The following is a 14,621-nucleotide window of genomic DNA, read 5'->3' as shown; positions in this document are numbered from 1 at the left end:
ACTTAAACACCACATCAACAAAAAAAAAACATTTATAAACCACAAAACCCTAACCCTAACCCTAAACTCCCATATGTTAGGTTCAAATAAATGTAAGGGAGTAGCACTCTTCATTTATTTTTTCACATTAGCTTATTGTAAAAGAGTAATATTATTTTCTTTAGCATTATTAAAATTTGCTCAGAAAATAATATCTCTCTTAGGAATCTTATTTTTGTTACTACACATTAGATCATTGCAAAAGAAATAAATTGCTTTTCCTATGCACATGGAAAACAAATGCAATGAGAGTAATATTTCTCTTAGGTTTTTATTATCCATTTTTACTTTTGGAGGTAAGGTTTATATTCCCTTCCATAATGTACTTTCTTTCTTGATCATTAATAAAAATTTAACAAGAAGCTAACCTTGATATCTATTCCATCATAAAAAAAACCCCTAACCCTAAACACAGTAGTAAAACATACTAGTGTTTGACGATTGATAAACCTTAATCCTTCACTCTCTCAATGGGTTAGGGTTTAAAGGTTTAAAACAAATGTTGGATTTTGGATTATTTTGCTGTAGGATGAGGCTTCTAATTGAAGCCTAAGGTTAAAAAAAAACCCTAATTGATGTAGCGACTAATGATCAGAGAATGAAAGGAGAGAAATGGAGAACGAGGAGAGAAAGTGAGCATAGTGATTAGCAAGCATTAATATGTGATTAAGATTTATTTATACATGGGTAATTTTGACATTTCACACTTCTCGTTAATGGCCTTTAGACTTTTAGGGTGAATTGTTCATTTCTAATATTAATGGACCCGTATAAAATTATACCTAAAAGTTAGGAAGTGAGGATATTTTACTTTAATTTTTAATATCAAACCTAATTATATATATAAATATAAACTTAACTTCCTTATGTGTCTTGGGCTACAGCAACAAATTAGAGACTTTGAGGCCCACATTATAGCTTCCAACAGCACAAGATAAATAACCCAAAGCTACCTCCAAGCCCAACTTTTGCATTTCCCTGTTTTTAGGGCATTTCCCAACTTTTGCATTAATTAGCCCTCTTCTTTGTCTTCTTCGAGTTTCCACATCCCATTTCTCCTTCCTTCTTCAATCTTCTGCAAGTCGGCAATTTCGTTTTCTTCCCGGGTTTCTCGTATCCATCTGCTTCTTCAATTTAAGGTTTCAATTTTCATTCCCATTATTTAAATTTTTGTAATTTCTGTGGATATAGTGTATAAATTGTGTGTCAATTATGTTTTTGGGTTGAGGAAATACAAAATAGAATTGGGTGTTTTTGTTCCGTTTTCTGCTCAATTTAGTTGATTTCTTTATGCTATCAGTAGATTTTTCTTCGGTGCTTATAGCGGATAAGATTATTAACTGTGATTCCTATATGGGCATTAATTTTGACTAGGAAAAGGAATGATTTTGATGGAATTTGATTCTTTTTAATCTTAAAATTTCGATATAATCTAAAAAGGCAAGCTTTCATTTTCTTTTCAGGTATTGTTCTTGTCAAAATTGCCTTTCGTTACTTACAAATGCTGACTGCTAGTGTTACTGCCCCCTCGCCGCCTCTATTATCACCCGGTATGATTTTTTTCCATGCTAATTTCTTGGATATTGCTTTTATTTTTCATAGAGTTCTGTTTGTTTTATGATAAGATTTGTTATGGTTTTCACCAGGAAGTCCATTGAAGGCACAAATTAAGCACAGTGGCTTCTGCGGCGCCAGCAGAATTTCTACACAAGTTAGGCCAATAGGCCTTGGCTTGCAATTACAACCTATTGTTGGAAGTAGTCGAAAGCAATCTTCATCTGTTATATGTGCTGCTACTGCTGCTTTGGTAAGTTTGTCACTAAGATTTTGATTTTTTTTTTTCGAAATTGATATCCTTTAGAGTGGTTAACATGGACTGAAGAATATTATAGAGAGGGAAGTTGCTCTCCTGTTTTTGATATAAAATTCAACACTGTTTATATATGTTAATGCAGTATTGGATCCTGAAATAGATGCAATGAAGGAATTTTCAAAAAGAAAAGAAAAGATGCAATTAAGGAGAACAAGTTGTGTTTGTCTTTGCTTATCTATGGACATGGTATCAGTATTCTCAGTTTATGACCTGGTTTATTTTTCGTGCAGAATGCAACATGCAGTGCATCGGGGCAAACTCAAACCGTCACTCGTGAGGCACCAACAATTACCCAAGCTCCTGTTCATGGTAATAACAACAATATATGATTTCAGTGGTTTGCTAAAATTGGTTAGATGTATTCGTTTTTTTTGTTTTTCTAGTTGAACCTTTAGCCACCCACCTTAGGTTGAATGCGGTTAGGAAAGGTTATGGAGGGCTAGGTGATTATTTGGGAATAGCTGGAGACATGTTGATAGGCACGTATCATTCTCATACATTTCTTGGACACTTAGCCATGCTGTGTCCATGCTTTCACTGTCATGCTCCATCTGCATTGGCAGGATGATTGTTAATGTTACTGTGTTTTATGATGCCCCATGGTTCTTTAGCAGTTCACTGTGAGTTGCAAGCAACTTTTATGCTACATATATGGTTTTGGTGTGGTCTTTTCCTGCTATGGTATATAGGTGATAAACACCTAACCTTGCAGGAGCCAGGGATAGAACCCTTGCTCTGTGGAGCTCCATTAATTAAGGAGGGATATAAGCCCTTTACTTGAAAGTTGCAGCTCTGGTGGTTTTTTTCTTTGATTGCAACTTCATGTAATTATATGAAAAAGATGTGTCATTTAAATGGTTTTAATATGGTTTATTGAAATGCAGCAAAGGAGAAATCACCACAACTAGATGATGGTGATTCTGGATTTCCTCCCCGTGATGATGATGGTGGTGGTGGTGGTGGGGGAGGCGGTGGGGGCAACTGGTCAGGGGGATTCTTCCTTTTTGGATTTCTTGCATTTCTAGGCTTCTTAAAGGATAAAGAAGGTGAGGAAGATTATCGGGACAGTCGAAGAAGATGAAAGAATATTTGCAAATTGATAGCATATGGTTCTTCATACTGTATTCTTTTTGACAACGAATGACCGAAACTGATCTTAAAATAGAATCTGTTGTTAACTAGCCTACAAATTGTACTCATTCTTTCTTTCTTTCCTTTATTAAGTCTTGATATTGGTTTTCTACCAGCGGTATGCCCGTGCTTTCTATTATAAAACTTCCACGTACTATTTATTTTTGAAGATTGTTTTAAAAACAAATTGTGCGATTAACAGCTTGAATGGACATGTCCCTGCAGAGCTGTAAGTTGGGTACCAAAATGAGAACTTGAGAATTCAACTGGCTCCTGCTCCTGCTCAATTCACACCAGCAATTGATGAATCCTCTTATATTATTTAGCAATGGCATTGCTAAAAGAACCTTCCATCTCCTTTCTTCTATAGATTAACCTCTTACGTTTCATTTTTTAACATCCCAGTATGAATTTGACACAAAAAGAACTGCACTCCTTGTCCTCATTCTCGATTCTATGGGAGACCTTTTATATAAGCTTTAGAGTTTCACTTGTCTAAGCTATGTTCATAACAACAATAGCAAAACAATAACCCAGTCTTAGCTAGCCTAAACGTTATTTTCCTTTTCCAAGAGGATTAATGTTTGAAATTGGGTTGTTATCCTTTCTCAATAAAATACAAGTTTAGAGTTCTGAACCCTTGCTTTTTCCTTATACCTGTTGACAAGCAACGGGTACTGTATGACTGGACTTAATACCTACCCCCAGCTTGAGAGTGAATTTGAAGCTAAAATTTGTAGATATATAGATAAATAAGATAATTTATTTATATCTCTGTATGCCACTAATAATAGTATAAAAATGCATAGTTAAAAATTTCTTAAATTATTTAAAATTTTTTTATTTTTTTATTATGTTAAATTAAATTTTTGTAATTTTATTTTAAATCAAATACGTTATTATAATTAAAAGTTGATTAATTCTTATCCAAATGTCATTTGTCATTTTCTATGATTCTAACATGACATTGGAGGGTGAAAAATATCTCATAATCACATGGTATAGAATAACGAGTGATATTTTGATTAATAATGATTCAATCATAAATTATAAAATTATTTTATCAATAATTAGTAAATTTTAATTATAAAAATTTATTTAATTAATAATAAGTATAAAGATTTAATTAACTATAATAAAAAATAAAAAAATTTAAAATTTTTTAAATAATTTAAAGACTTTTTTAAATTTTAAACCTAATAAAAAATTTTAAGAACTCGTCTATATAACTTTATCTATCTACACCAAATAAGAAAAAATACGAGTGATAAAAGTTTGAAATTAACAAATTTTTGGGCAAAAGATGAAAATCTCAGAAGAAACCCTTTTAAAACCCCAGGCCATAAGCCACCCAAGGGCAAACCAGAACCAGTGGCTGGCCGTATTCCTTGAGAAAAAAAAATAGAAAAAGCTCTATCCATATTGAAGCTTTCTCTTCTAAAATGGCGAGAACAGCCTGCAGTAATCTACTTTCAACTCTAACTCTTCTTCCAAATAAACCCTCCATTTTCACCAAAAACTCTCAATTAATCAGCGTTTTTAATGGGAGGAAAACGAGATTACAGTCTTCTTCTTCCAGAATAAGCATGAGCTTAAGAGCCGGCATTGTTGGTCTCCCTAACGTGGGCAAATCAACTCTCTTCAATGCCGTCGTAAGTTACTTAATTCCGGACTCTGGGTTTTTTTTTGTTCTCGTAGGAAAGAAAAGAAAATTGTGATGAGTGAATTGATTTTGAAATTAAAAACGTAGGTTGAGAATGGGAAAGCACAAGCTGCTAATTTTCCGTTTTGTACAATAGAGCCAAATGTTGGGATTGTTGCGGTTCCGGATCCTCGGCTTCATGTTCTTTCTGAGCTAAGCAAGTCTCAAAGAGCTGTTCCTGCTTCTATTGAGTTTGTTGACATTGCCGGTCTCGTTAAGGGTGCCAGTCAAGGGGAGGTAAAACTTCTACTATTACTTTTGTTTTGGTCATTATTTTTGGTACTTGTGTTTCTTTTCTTCTTTTGAAAGCAAAACCTGCATTTGTATGTGAAAGCAAACACTGCATTTGAATAACTAAAGATTAGGCAATATTATTGCTTTTACTACTTGTATTTTATTAGTTTTTTCACTAGTTGTATTTTTTCTGTTGGGTTTTTTTGTCCCGGCCTGGTTACCGCATTTGTTATTTGCTTCTTGCTTTCTTGTTTTCAAAAACAAAATGTGCATTTGGATACAAATGCAAATAAGTTTTTTTGAAGGATTCAATACAAAATATGGTAACTTTTTATATAACAAAATGCATGATTTTACCTCTATATAGACTAATTATTTTATAATTGGTGTTATATTTTTATCATTTGTCCATTTTAAATCCATCAATTATAATATTGTTGTTTACTTTTTGATTGTACTAAATATATAAAACTAAATTTTGGTAATATAAATATGAGTTTACTTTATATTAGTCAATCATGTTTGAATGTACGTTGGATTCTAATTATTTTCTCATTTTAGTCAATTATAACTTTGCTTTTTTATCATTTTCTTTTGCATTATAGCAACTTTTGGGGTAGCAAAAAGCACATAACAAAAGCAACAATGAAAAGGAGCCATAATTTTTATGAATCACAAAATTAATGATTCTAGTTTTATACAAAACAACTATGAAATTGTGTTACATTTCAGCCTTTTTCTCACTTTTAATTAAATGAATTTTCTTTTTTATTATTTGCTTTTGCTTTTGAGTTTTAATGCCCTTTTGAGGAAGAAAATGGTACATAGTAAGTAGCAAAAGGGAACATTAATTTTTCTTGTTATTTTTTGCTAGTTGTAGACTTGTGGCTCACTTTTGGTGTTTGCTGAACTTGTACTGATTGATTTGCTTCTTATACATATGGCATGTCTTTTGGATTCTGTTGCAATTAGGACCTTGATTTCTTATCTATGTCATTGTTCCAGGGGTTAGGGAATAAATTCTTATCGCATATCCGAGAGGTGGACTCCATTCTTCAGGTCTTCTCTATCCTATTCAACAGTGTTCTTTTCTGCATATGCTCAACTAATTTCTTTTACCATGTATCTTTAAATTGGTGATCGTGTCATTCAAATATAGTGCTTATAATAGGAAATACAGGTTTAATCTGCTAAAGGCATACATATACTAGCTCAACCATCATTTTGCTAAACTAAAATTAACATTTTACATAGTCTTTCTAAAGAGTAGTTTAACTAGCCCAGGAATTCATACTTTGTTCTGTGCAAATTAGTACATCACTTACAACATTAATTCTTTCTATGTGGTTTACAGTCATGTATATTTTTAATGGGTCCCAATTTCCTTCAAATTATTTTAGTTGGAAGTTCGAACTAGTACTGCTTTTTTTGCTTTGTGTTTTTTTGTTCTTTCTCTTAATTGCTTTTTAAATGAGCACTTTTATGAACAAAGGGAATTTTCAAGTTGTAGGAAGAAGTCTGTATCTTTTCAACTGTAAATACTGTATTTTTCCCCCCTGAAATGTGTGAGTTTTACCTGTTTTTGAGTGTTTAAATTTTAGAGAAAAGCAGACAAAGAGGTCTTTTTGATCCGAGGGCAAGGAGGGCAAGAGCTCATGTTGTTTATTGAGTCATTGCTCCAACACTCTAGTTGTTTAAAATTTAAAGGAACCCTTCATGACTCTCAAGTTTATCCTTTATCCTTGTACAGGATACCCTTCTTATATTTAAAAATTATAGAACCCAGCTAAAGATCCCTGTTCCTAAACAGTTATTTATTTGTTTTTATTAAATCTGAACAAATCCTTTTGGAAACATTCTTGAAATATATGCATATCATTTACCAATCAAAAGCTTTGTGATTTAGTCATTAACTTTTAATTTTTGAAATATAATGATGATTCCATTATTGTTTCAGGTTGTACGCTGTTTTGAAGATAATGATATTGTTCATGTGAATGGCAAAGTTGATCCTAAGTCTGACATCGATGTGATCAATTTGGAATTAGTTTTCTCAGATTTAGATCAGGTATGCTCAAGGTTTAGGGTTTATCTTTCTTGAAAAAGTGGTGATGTTGAATAAATAGTTTAGAACATGTTATCATCATTATGACTGAGTGCATCTAAAACGTATTTTACAATGTCCATTCGTGTCATGTTGCTTGCGTGGTGTCTAATTTACATGTTAAGAGACTTTTAAGAGATATTTCTGTACTCTCATACACTTGGGCTGGTATTATCCAAAGAGATCTTTGCTTTGCAAAAGTTGTCTCCCTTTTTGGCAAGGTGGACCAACATTTTATCAATTCGTTAAGTTATCTGTGAATCCTAGTTATATATGATTGGTAGAACACATTCCTCTTTATACTGTTCTATTCAGTTATGTGAATCAAATTACTACTTCTTGTGTTTTTGGAGGTGAGAATCTATTATCAGGATTGTGTTTACCATATAGCAATCTTCTCCTTTTGAAGACAAGTCTTTTAGATTTGGAGGACTACATCATCTTCAAGCAATTTGAGCAATTTGGGTTTGAGAAAAATTAAACTTGAGCTTGACTTTCTGTAACTTACAACTCCAAGACCTTTGTATTAAAGTAGTTGATAAAATGTAGTGTTTTCAGGTGGTTAGTTAACTAATGGCTAAATGCTCAAATTGGGACTAAACATTTAGGCGCTTTTTCAATTTAAGGCCAAACGTTTCAATTGTAACAATCAAGAGCTAAACGTTTTCTATTCGTTACAATTAAGGACTAAGCTGATAAATGGATGGAGCATGTATCACGCACGACGGAAAATTGTCTAAGTTGATGACATGACAGTTGACTAGGCATGTTGAAACTTTAGTTGTTACACACCATGTTGAAAAATGAAGTTATATATTATGTTGAAAATTTAGTTATACGTCATATTGAAAAATGTAGTTGTTATACGCCATATTGAAGATTTAGTTACATGTCATGATGAAAATTTAGTTGTTACATATCATGTTAAAAATTTAATTGTTACACGTCATATTGAAAAATGTAATTATTATTATATGCCATGTTGAAGATTTAATTGTTACACGTCATATTGAAAGATTTAGTTGTTACATGCCATTATGAAAAAGTTGTTACATGTCACACCATAATTTGAATTGTTGATAGAAAAGATTTTTTGACAAAATTACCCTTCTGTATCTTACATGAAAAGTTAGCGTCTACATCATGTACATGTCCTATACGCGTCAAACACCTTTCACCTTTACCCTTAATTGTAAGAAACTGAAAACGTTTGGCCTTTAATTGTTACAATTGAAATGTTTGGCTCTAAATTGACAAAAAATCAAAGGTTTTGGCCTCAAATTGAGCATTTAGTCTTAATTAATTACTTGTAGTACCATTTCCTTTGGGAGTGCTGTCAAAACTTTATTAAACCAAGGTCTTGTTGGATTCCTACAATTTATCCAATATTTTACGCAGTCATAAATTACTAGATCTTTTTGCAATTACAATCCTAGCTAATCATTAAATTTTTTCAGAGTCTGAAGCTAAACTAAAATTTTCCTAATTCCAAAAATCTTGTGACATATTAAAGATTGGGGTAAATTTAATTCTTGTGTGGATAAAATACTTGAATTGCTTTAAGTCTGTCAAGAATAAAAGATTTTGTTACTTTTGTATAATTTAGATTTTGTAATGAACTCAAGGGTTAGCATCAAGTGAACTTTATTGTAGAATGTTCGTTCCATTTTGAACTTGTTTTGTTTCGATAGTTTGTCACCGTGCAGGGATAGGGTTAATTATAATCTTAAAAAGAAGCCAAAAAATGTGTAAAAAGATCTGAACTTAAATTACTAGATCTTTTTGCAACTACAATCCTAGCTAATCATTAAATTTTTTCAAAGTCTAAAACTGAACTAAAATTTACCTAATTCCTAAAATCTTGTGACATATTAAAGGTTGGGGTAAATTTAATTCTTGTGTGGATAAAATGCTTGAATTGCTTTAAGTCTGTCAAGAATAAAAGGTTTTGTTGCTTTTGTATAATTTAGATTTTGTAATGAACTCAAGAGTCAGCATCAAGTGAACTCTATTATAGAATATTCGTTCCATTTCGAACTTGTTTGGTCTGGACAGTTTGTCACTGTGCAGGGATAGGGTTAAATATAATCTTAAAAAGAAGCCAAAAAATGTGTAAAAGGATCTGAACTAGTTTAAGTCTCTCCAAGAACACAAAGAGTCCAAATTATTCTAAATCCATCAGAAAACAAAAGTAGAAGACTTTCACTGATCAATTACAAACCAACTTATCATATCCACTATCTCAAATGCAACTTAGAGTCTGTTTAATGCAGCAGGGTTCCTTAAAGAGTTTAGAGTAGTTTGGTTTTATATTTAGTTGCTGACACAAACAAATTGTCATGTTCATGCAGCTGAAAAACTCGGGAAATATAGGTAGTTTCTAAGGAGGATAGATGATGGAAATAGACAGGAAATTGAGGCTAAATGCTGGAGAATTCATCTCCTTGGGCAGGTAAAATTTGAGCCTAAATCAAAAGATTTAACCTTAAGTTTAGGATCATGCAGGAGGTGGGAATATATTGTTTGCATACTAGTGATAGGTACTCATGATAGGAACCTTGAAGATTCCTAGAAAGTGCGAAGCTTGTTTTCTTACTTAGAAGAATTAAGTTTTGACTCATTTATGAAATAGGGTATTAGTTGTTAGGATAATTCTTGAATTTCTAATCGGTGATTAGTTGTTAAGATAATTCTAGAATTCTCTGCAATTTGAAACCCATCAGTTTCCACCCAATTGGAAAGAACTCTGGTTTTGATGAGCAAAATATTTGTGTATGGTAGAGTTCAGGACTTAGGTGTTGAAAATATGATGAGCTAATTCATGTTTTCTTAAGACTCTCAATTTTGTCTGAGATCTGTATCTTGTAGAAATAAACTTTCACATTGAATATGATTGATAAGCTATAGCAACGTTTTTTAAAATCTACAAAAGGCAAGGGGAAGCTGGTTCCAGTTGGAAATAACTTGCGATTTTTGGAGATTTTGGTTGACACACAATAATCCTAAACAGAAAGTTGCACACATGTTTTGCTTACATGTCGTTTTCAATAGATAGCTCAAAAGCAGAGTATCACAGTTTCTTAATGAGAAGCACTATCTGTCAACTCTATTTATCCTGTTGTGGTTGATGCGTAAATACTCTTTGAACATGTCGAAAGATTAAAGTTCTTTCTGGAAAGGGATCTAACACATTTTTTACCCCAGTTTTTAATAGAATTTTAAAATTTGTCATGATACTACTTGGATGCTTCTCGGTAGGTGCCTGGTCTAAAGTCTTAGGAGACTGCATTTATTTTTTGGTGATACATCATCCTATATTGAATAGGAGTGTGATTGTTGAAAACCATTTAAGGGTTCAAGTCATTCTTAACAACTTGTGTTAAGCTTTTAGGGTCATGTGGTTTAGGACTGAAAAGATATTGGGCTAGTGGTCCTCGGGCCCAGCTGCCCAGGATATTACTATTGGTTTCAAAGCATATGCCTACTCAATGTGGGTTTACATTGGCACATTGTGTGATCTTGGTCCTATGAGTATCGAGTGTGATTGCGATACGTGGTTTTGAATGCTGACTAGGACATCAAGGAAAAGGGCAGGGTGCGTGTGAGGAATATGATATTATGAAGGTGATTGTTGAACCCCACATAAGGCTTTAAGTCATTCACTTTTAGTAACTTGAACTTAAGTTTTTTAGTTCATGTGGTATAAATTTGAAAAGTTGTTGGTTAGTGATGTTTGGCCCCAAGATATTACCTTTTCAACATAAAATGGAAACATCTATTTTATACTTATGGTGGCCAAAAACCCTCATGATTAACATTTTGTTTTGAATAATGTGATTCCGTACTACTAAGCTTTTTGCATGCCCATTGTAGATTGCATCCTATAATATGGATGTACACGTTCCATGTCACTATCCTGTTATTCCAGATATAACATCAAATTCATATCATCTCATATTCTTGTCCCTACTTGTGCTTCTTATTATGCAGATATATTTGTTAAGACGTATAATTATCTCTGGTTTCAAAATAATATTTGCTGGTCATGCATTAAACCTTCAAGAAATTTGCTTGAATGTTTCTTTGTCAACTAACCTTAAACCTTAGTAAATTTGCTTGAATGCTTATTTATTGACTAACCTTTACAAACTCCTGCATGGCCTTACTACGTATCTGTGACAGTGTAAATAAAAAAAAGCATATGAAAGTAATTGTATCTTTTATAAGACTTGCAGATAGAGAAAAGAATAGAGAAGCTCAAAAAGGGGAAGGCGAAGGATTCTCAATCTAAAGTCAAGGTGAAGTTATTTTTCCTCTTCTTCTGTTTTTACTGCAACTAGCCTTGTTCTTTGTCTGTCAGTCAGTCTATGCCGTACGCCAATGTGGTGGTTTTTTGTGTTGGCATCAACTTTCTTAAAGTTATACTACTGTTTTAGGAGGAAGCAGAAAAGTCTGCCTTGGAAAGGATTAAGCAGGCACTTATGGATGGAAAACCAGCACGAGCAGTTGCTTTAACTGAATTTGAGAAGGATGCTGTGAAACATCTTTGCTTGCTTACAATGAAACCAATCATATATGTTGCCAATGTTGCAGAATCTGATCTTGCTGAGCCTGAAAATAATTCCCATGTTAATGAAGTGATGAATCTTGCATCTGAGTTGCGATCTGGAATTGTAACAATTTCTGCACAGGTTTGGTGATACTCTTGAAAAGCACACTCTAATAGCAAGTGATATAGAACTTTTCAACTCTCTCTCTCTGTGATGTGTTTGAGTCTGTTGGTAGACGTTGATGACTGTCATCTATTGAAAAATATGGAATTTTACATGCTCATTTATAGCCTGTTGCTGATCAATGTTGAATTAGCTATTTTACTATGCTGAAGAACTAAGAAAGCTTAACATTGCAGGTTGAGTCGGAGCTCACTGAACTTCCATCAGATGAACGAACAGAATATTTGAAATCTCTTGGTGTCAATGAAAGTGGGCTTGGAAACCTTATTAGAGAAACATATAGCCTTCTAGGGCTGCGTACGTACTTTACATCTGGGGAGAAGGTGAAAAGATGTACTCACCATTAGTTTAATGTTCCTTTTTAAAAAAAAAAAATTGGTTTCGTCTTTTGAAAGATGGTTTTCATGTCTGCATGGATTTTCATTTGTTTCATCAGTTGAAAGTGTTGTTCTTGATACTGCAGGAATCAAAAGCATGGACAATACTTGCAGGTTAGTGTTGGCTGTGCTTAGTGTCCAATATGTACCATGTGCAGATACTATTAATACTATTATCTTTCTTATGAGTTTTTAGTATGTTATTGCAGCTGAGTGTAGATCAATGTTGTCTAATTTTTCTTCTCTCTTGATCAGGAATGACTGCTCCTCAAGCTGCTGGAGTTATTCACTCTGACTTTGAGAAAGGCTTCATTCGTGCTGAGACAGTAAGCATCATCATTAATTTTGTGGATTCCATCCCACATGTATTCAGATTTTTATTCTCCCATCAGCTCTGAGTGGCTGGATGGCAGCAATTCCTTTTCACTATTTATTTCTCTCCTGTCTTTTGTCATGGAAAAGATTGTTTTAGAAAAGCTCAAACAATTTGCTTCTACAAGCTGGGCTCTGTCACTGCAGTCAGCCACTTCCCCTGCAGTCGTGGGCAAACTTTATAGGGCACTATTTTATTGTTAAACATGGAAATGATTGGATATTGGCCTAAAAATGGTGGTGTAATGTTGTAGGGCCTTCTACTTATGTTAAAATTGCATGATGGTTCCATATATGGTAACTAAGTTAAGTAAATAAAAGATGGCTTACATATTTGAGACATGATTCTTTGATCAGAACATGAGCATCTTTTAACTTCTTGAACATCGGCTTGTGTCAAATTTGTATGATGGTTCAGTATATGCATTCACATGCATCTCTAAGAGATATTATGCTTGTGGAATCATTGATCGTGAGTTTGAAATATAGGCTTTTTTTCATCACCACCTCTTTATAAACAAATTTTTTGTTCTTAATAGGTATCCTATGATGATTTTGTTGCCGCTGGTTCACTAGCAGCAGCAAGGGAAAAAGGACTTGTAAGTTGTTTAATTTCTATTAGCCTCTAAAATTTTTTAGGTAATAATTTCTTCAGCAGCATATGTGCATACCTTGCATGAGTTTCACTTTGCTATCAGGACAAGCAAGAGTGTTTTGCTTGTATTTGTTTTCCCTTAATTTGGTGCAACTATTGCTATTTCCAACAACCAGCAAAACCTGCTTCAAATTTTTTTTTGGGTGAAGTAGACATTAATCTTGAGTTTGAGGGGGAGAGAGGGGTTATCATTTCCATATGTCTCATAGTTCTATTAGTTCTCTATTGAGTAATATGCTTGTATTTTTCTGGGTTACAAAACTTAGGTTGTACAAGCTAAGGCAAAATGTCCTTAGCATCCAGTCTCTTAAGGGTGATTGCCTAGTTGTAGTGAGCAGCTCGCTACACTCCTCTCTTAATTATTGCTTCCTGCTCTGTACTTGTCTGAATTTATTTTCCTTCTCTTTCTTTTCCAATCAATCCTTTGTATGCTCAAATACTGTCAACTTCTTTCTTTTTGTTTATTTTTATCTTTTCCCTCAATATCCTTTCGTTTCGTACATATTTCAGTTGTCTCTCTTACCACATTTGTTTCACCTCTCTCTTTCTCCCTTTGAGACCAAAATGCTATATTATTTCTCTTTTTATCTCTCTCCATTTCTCATATTTAACTTGCTGCAGTTGAGATCTGAGGGTAAAGATTACATTGTACAAGAAGGAGATGTAATGCTGTTCCGTTTCAATGTTTGATGACTGTACTTTTTAAGCCGAAGGCATTTCATTATTCCTTTACCTATCCAAGCGCTGAACAAGAAATGTACACCTCACTGGTTTTGTATTTTCAGTGGTCTAAGATCATTTCCAACGCAGGCAAATAGTATAGGATGAAATTCTTCTTATACCATTACTTAGCCAAGAGATATATTCAGAGATTCAGCTCGGGGAATTTTCTGTTTATAATTCAAAAGCAAACAAAGGGACAAACAAAATCCCCCTATTTTTTACACTGAGGTTGTAACTTCATTCCCCTATATGTTGGGGTATCATTACTCTTTAGTTGTAATCTTGCCCTTCTTACAGTAAATGTTACTTGCTTCCTAGCATTTTTTTTTTCTATAGTATTTGCAAGGTGCTTGTTTTTCTCTGTTGTATTGAAAACATATCTACAGATCTGTCCAAATGATGCCTAACAGCTTAAGGATCTGGATGGCAGCTGAACTTTATACTATCATTTGATTTTCTTTACATTATCTTCTCCGATTTGGCTCAAGGTAACAAAAGGGGAGTGAAAAGAGGTAAACTTTCCATCATTCTTGAATTAAATGAATGGAGATCTTTTCATTCTTGAATTAAATAAATGAAGTGGTATTAGATTAGATGTCATTGTCTGCAAAGGGTTGTCCTAAGGGCAAGGTCTTATTCATGGCCATTGATTGATAGAATAAAAAAATGCTTTAGCTT

At 33.4% G+C, this 14,621-nt stretch overlaps 2 protein-coding genes across 2 annotated transcripts; both read left to right on the top strand.

Annotated features, from left to right (window-relative positions):
* Positions 1 to 1,004: 1,004 nt before the first annotated feature.
* Positions 1,005 to 3,158, top strand: EMB1303 (embryo defective 1303). Its single transcript, XM_007022205.3, has 5 exons — positions 1,005 to 1,178; positions 1,503 to 1,589; positions 1,686 to 1,846; positions 2,143 to 2,221; positions 2,797 to 3,158. The coding sequence occupies exons 2-5, from the start codon at positions 1,541 to 1,543 to the stop codon at positions 2,991 to 2,993; spliced, it is 486 nt and encodes a 161-aa protein (XP_007022267.3). The 5' UTR covers positions 1,005 to 1,178; positions 1,503 to 1,540; the 3' UTR covers positions 2,994 to 3,158.
* Positions 3,159 to 4,366: 1,208 nt separating this feature from the next.
* On the top strand, positions 4,367 to 14,410 carry LOC18594590 (GTP-binding protein-like protein). The gene is made up of 11 exons (XM_018125256.2): positions 4,367 to 4,695; positions 4,794 to 4,982; positions 5,985 to 6,038; positions 6,937 to 7,047; positions 11,319 to 11,381; positions 11,520 to 11,774; positions 11,993 to 12,139; positions 12,280 to 12,307; positions 12,449 to 12,519; positions 13,105 to 13,164; positions 13,842 to 14,410. Exons 1-11 carry the CDS (start codon positions 4,486 to 4,488, stop codon positions 13,908 to 13,910), a joined length of 1,257 nt encoding a protein of 418 aa, XP_017980745.2. The 5' UTR covers positions 4,367 to 4,485; the 3' UTR covers positions 13,911 to 14,410.
* Positions 14,411 to 14,621: the final 211 nt, after the last annotated feature.

Source organism: Theobroma cacao, chromosome 7 (genome assembly GCF_053813885.1).
Source record: "Theobroma cacao isolate CCN51 chromosome 7, ASM5381388v1, whole genome shotgun sequence".
NCBI classification, from domain to species: Eukaryota; Viridiplantae; Streptophyta; class Magnoliopsida; order Malvales; family Malvaceae; genus Theobroma; species Theobroma cacao.
Note: the sequence above shows the minus strand (reverse complement) of the source record. Positions and strands in the feature narration are given on the sequence as shown.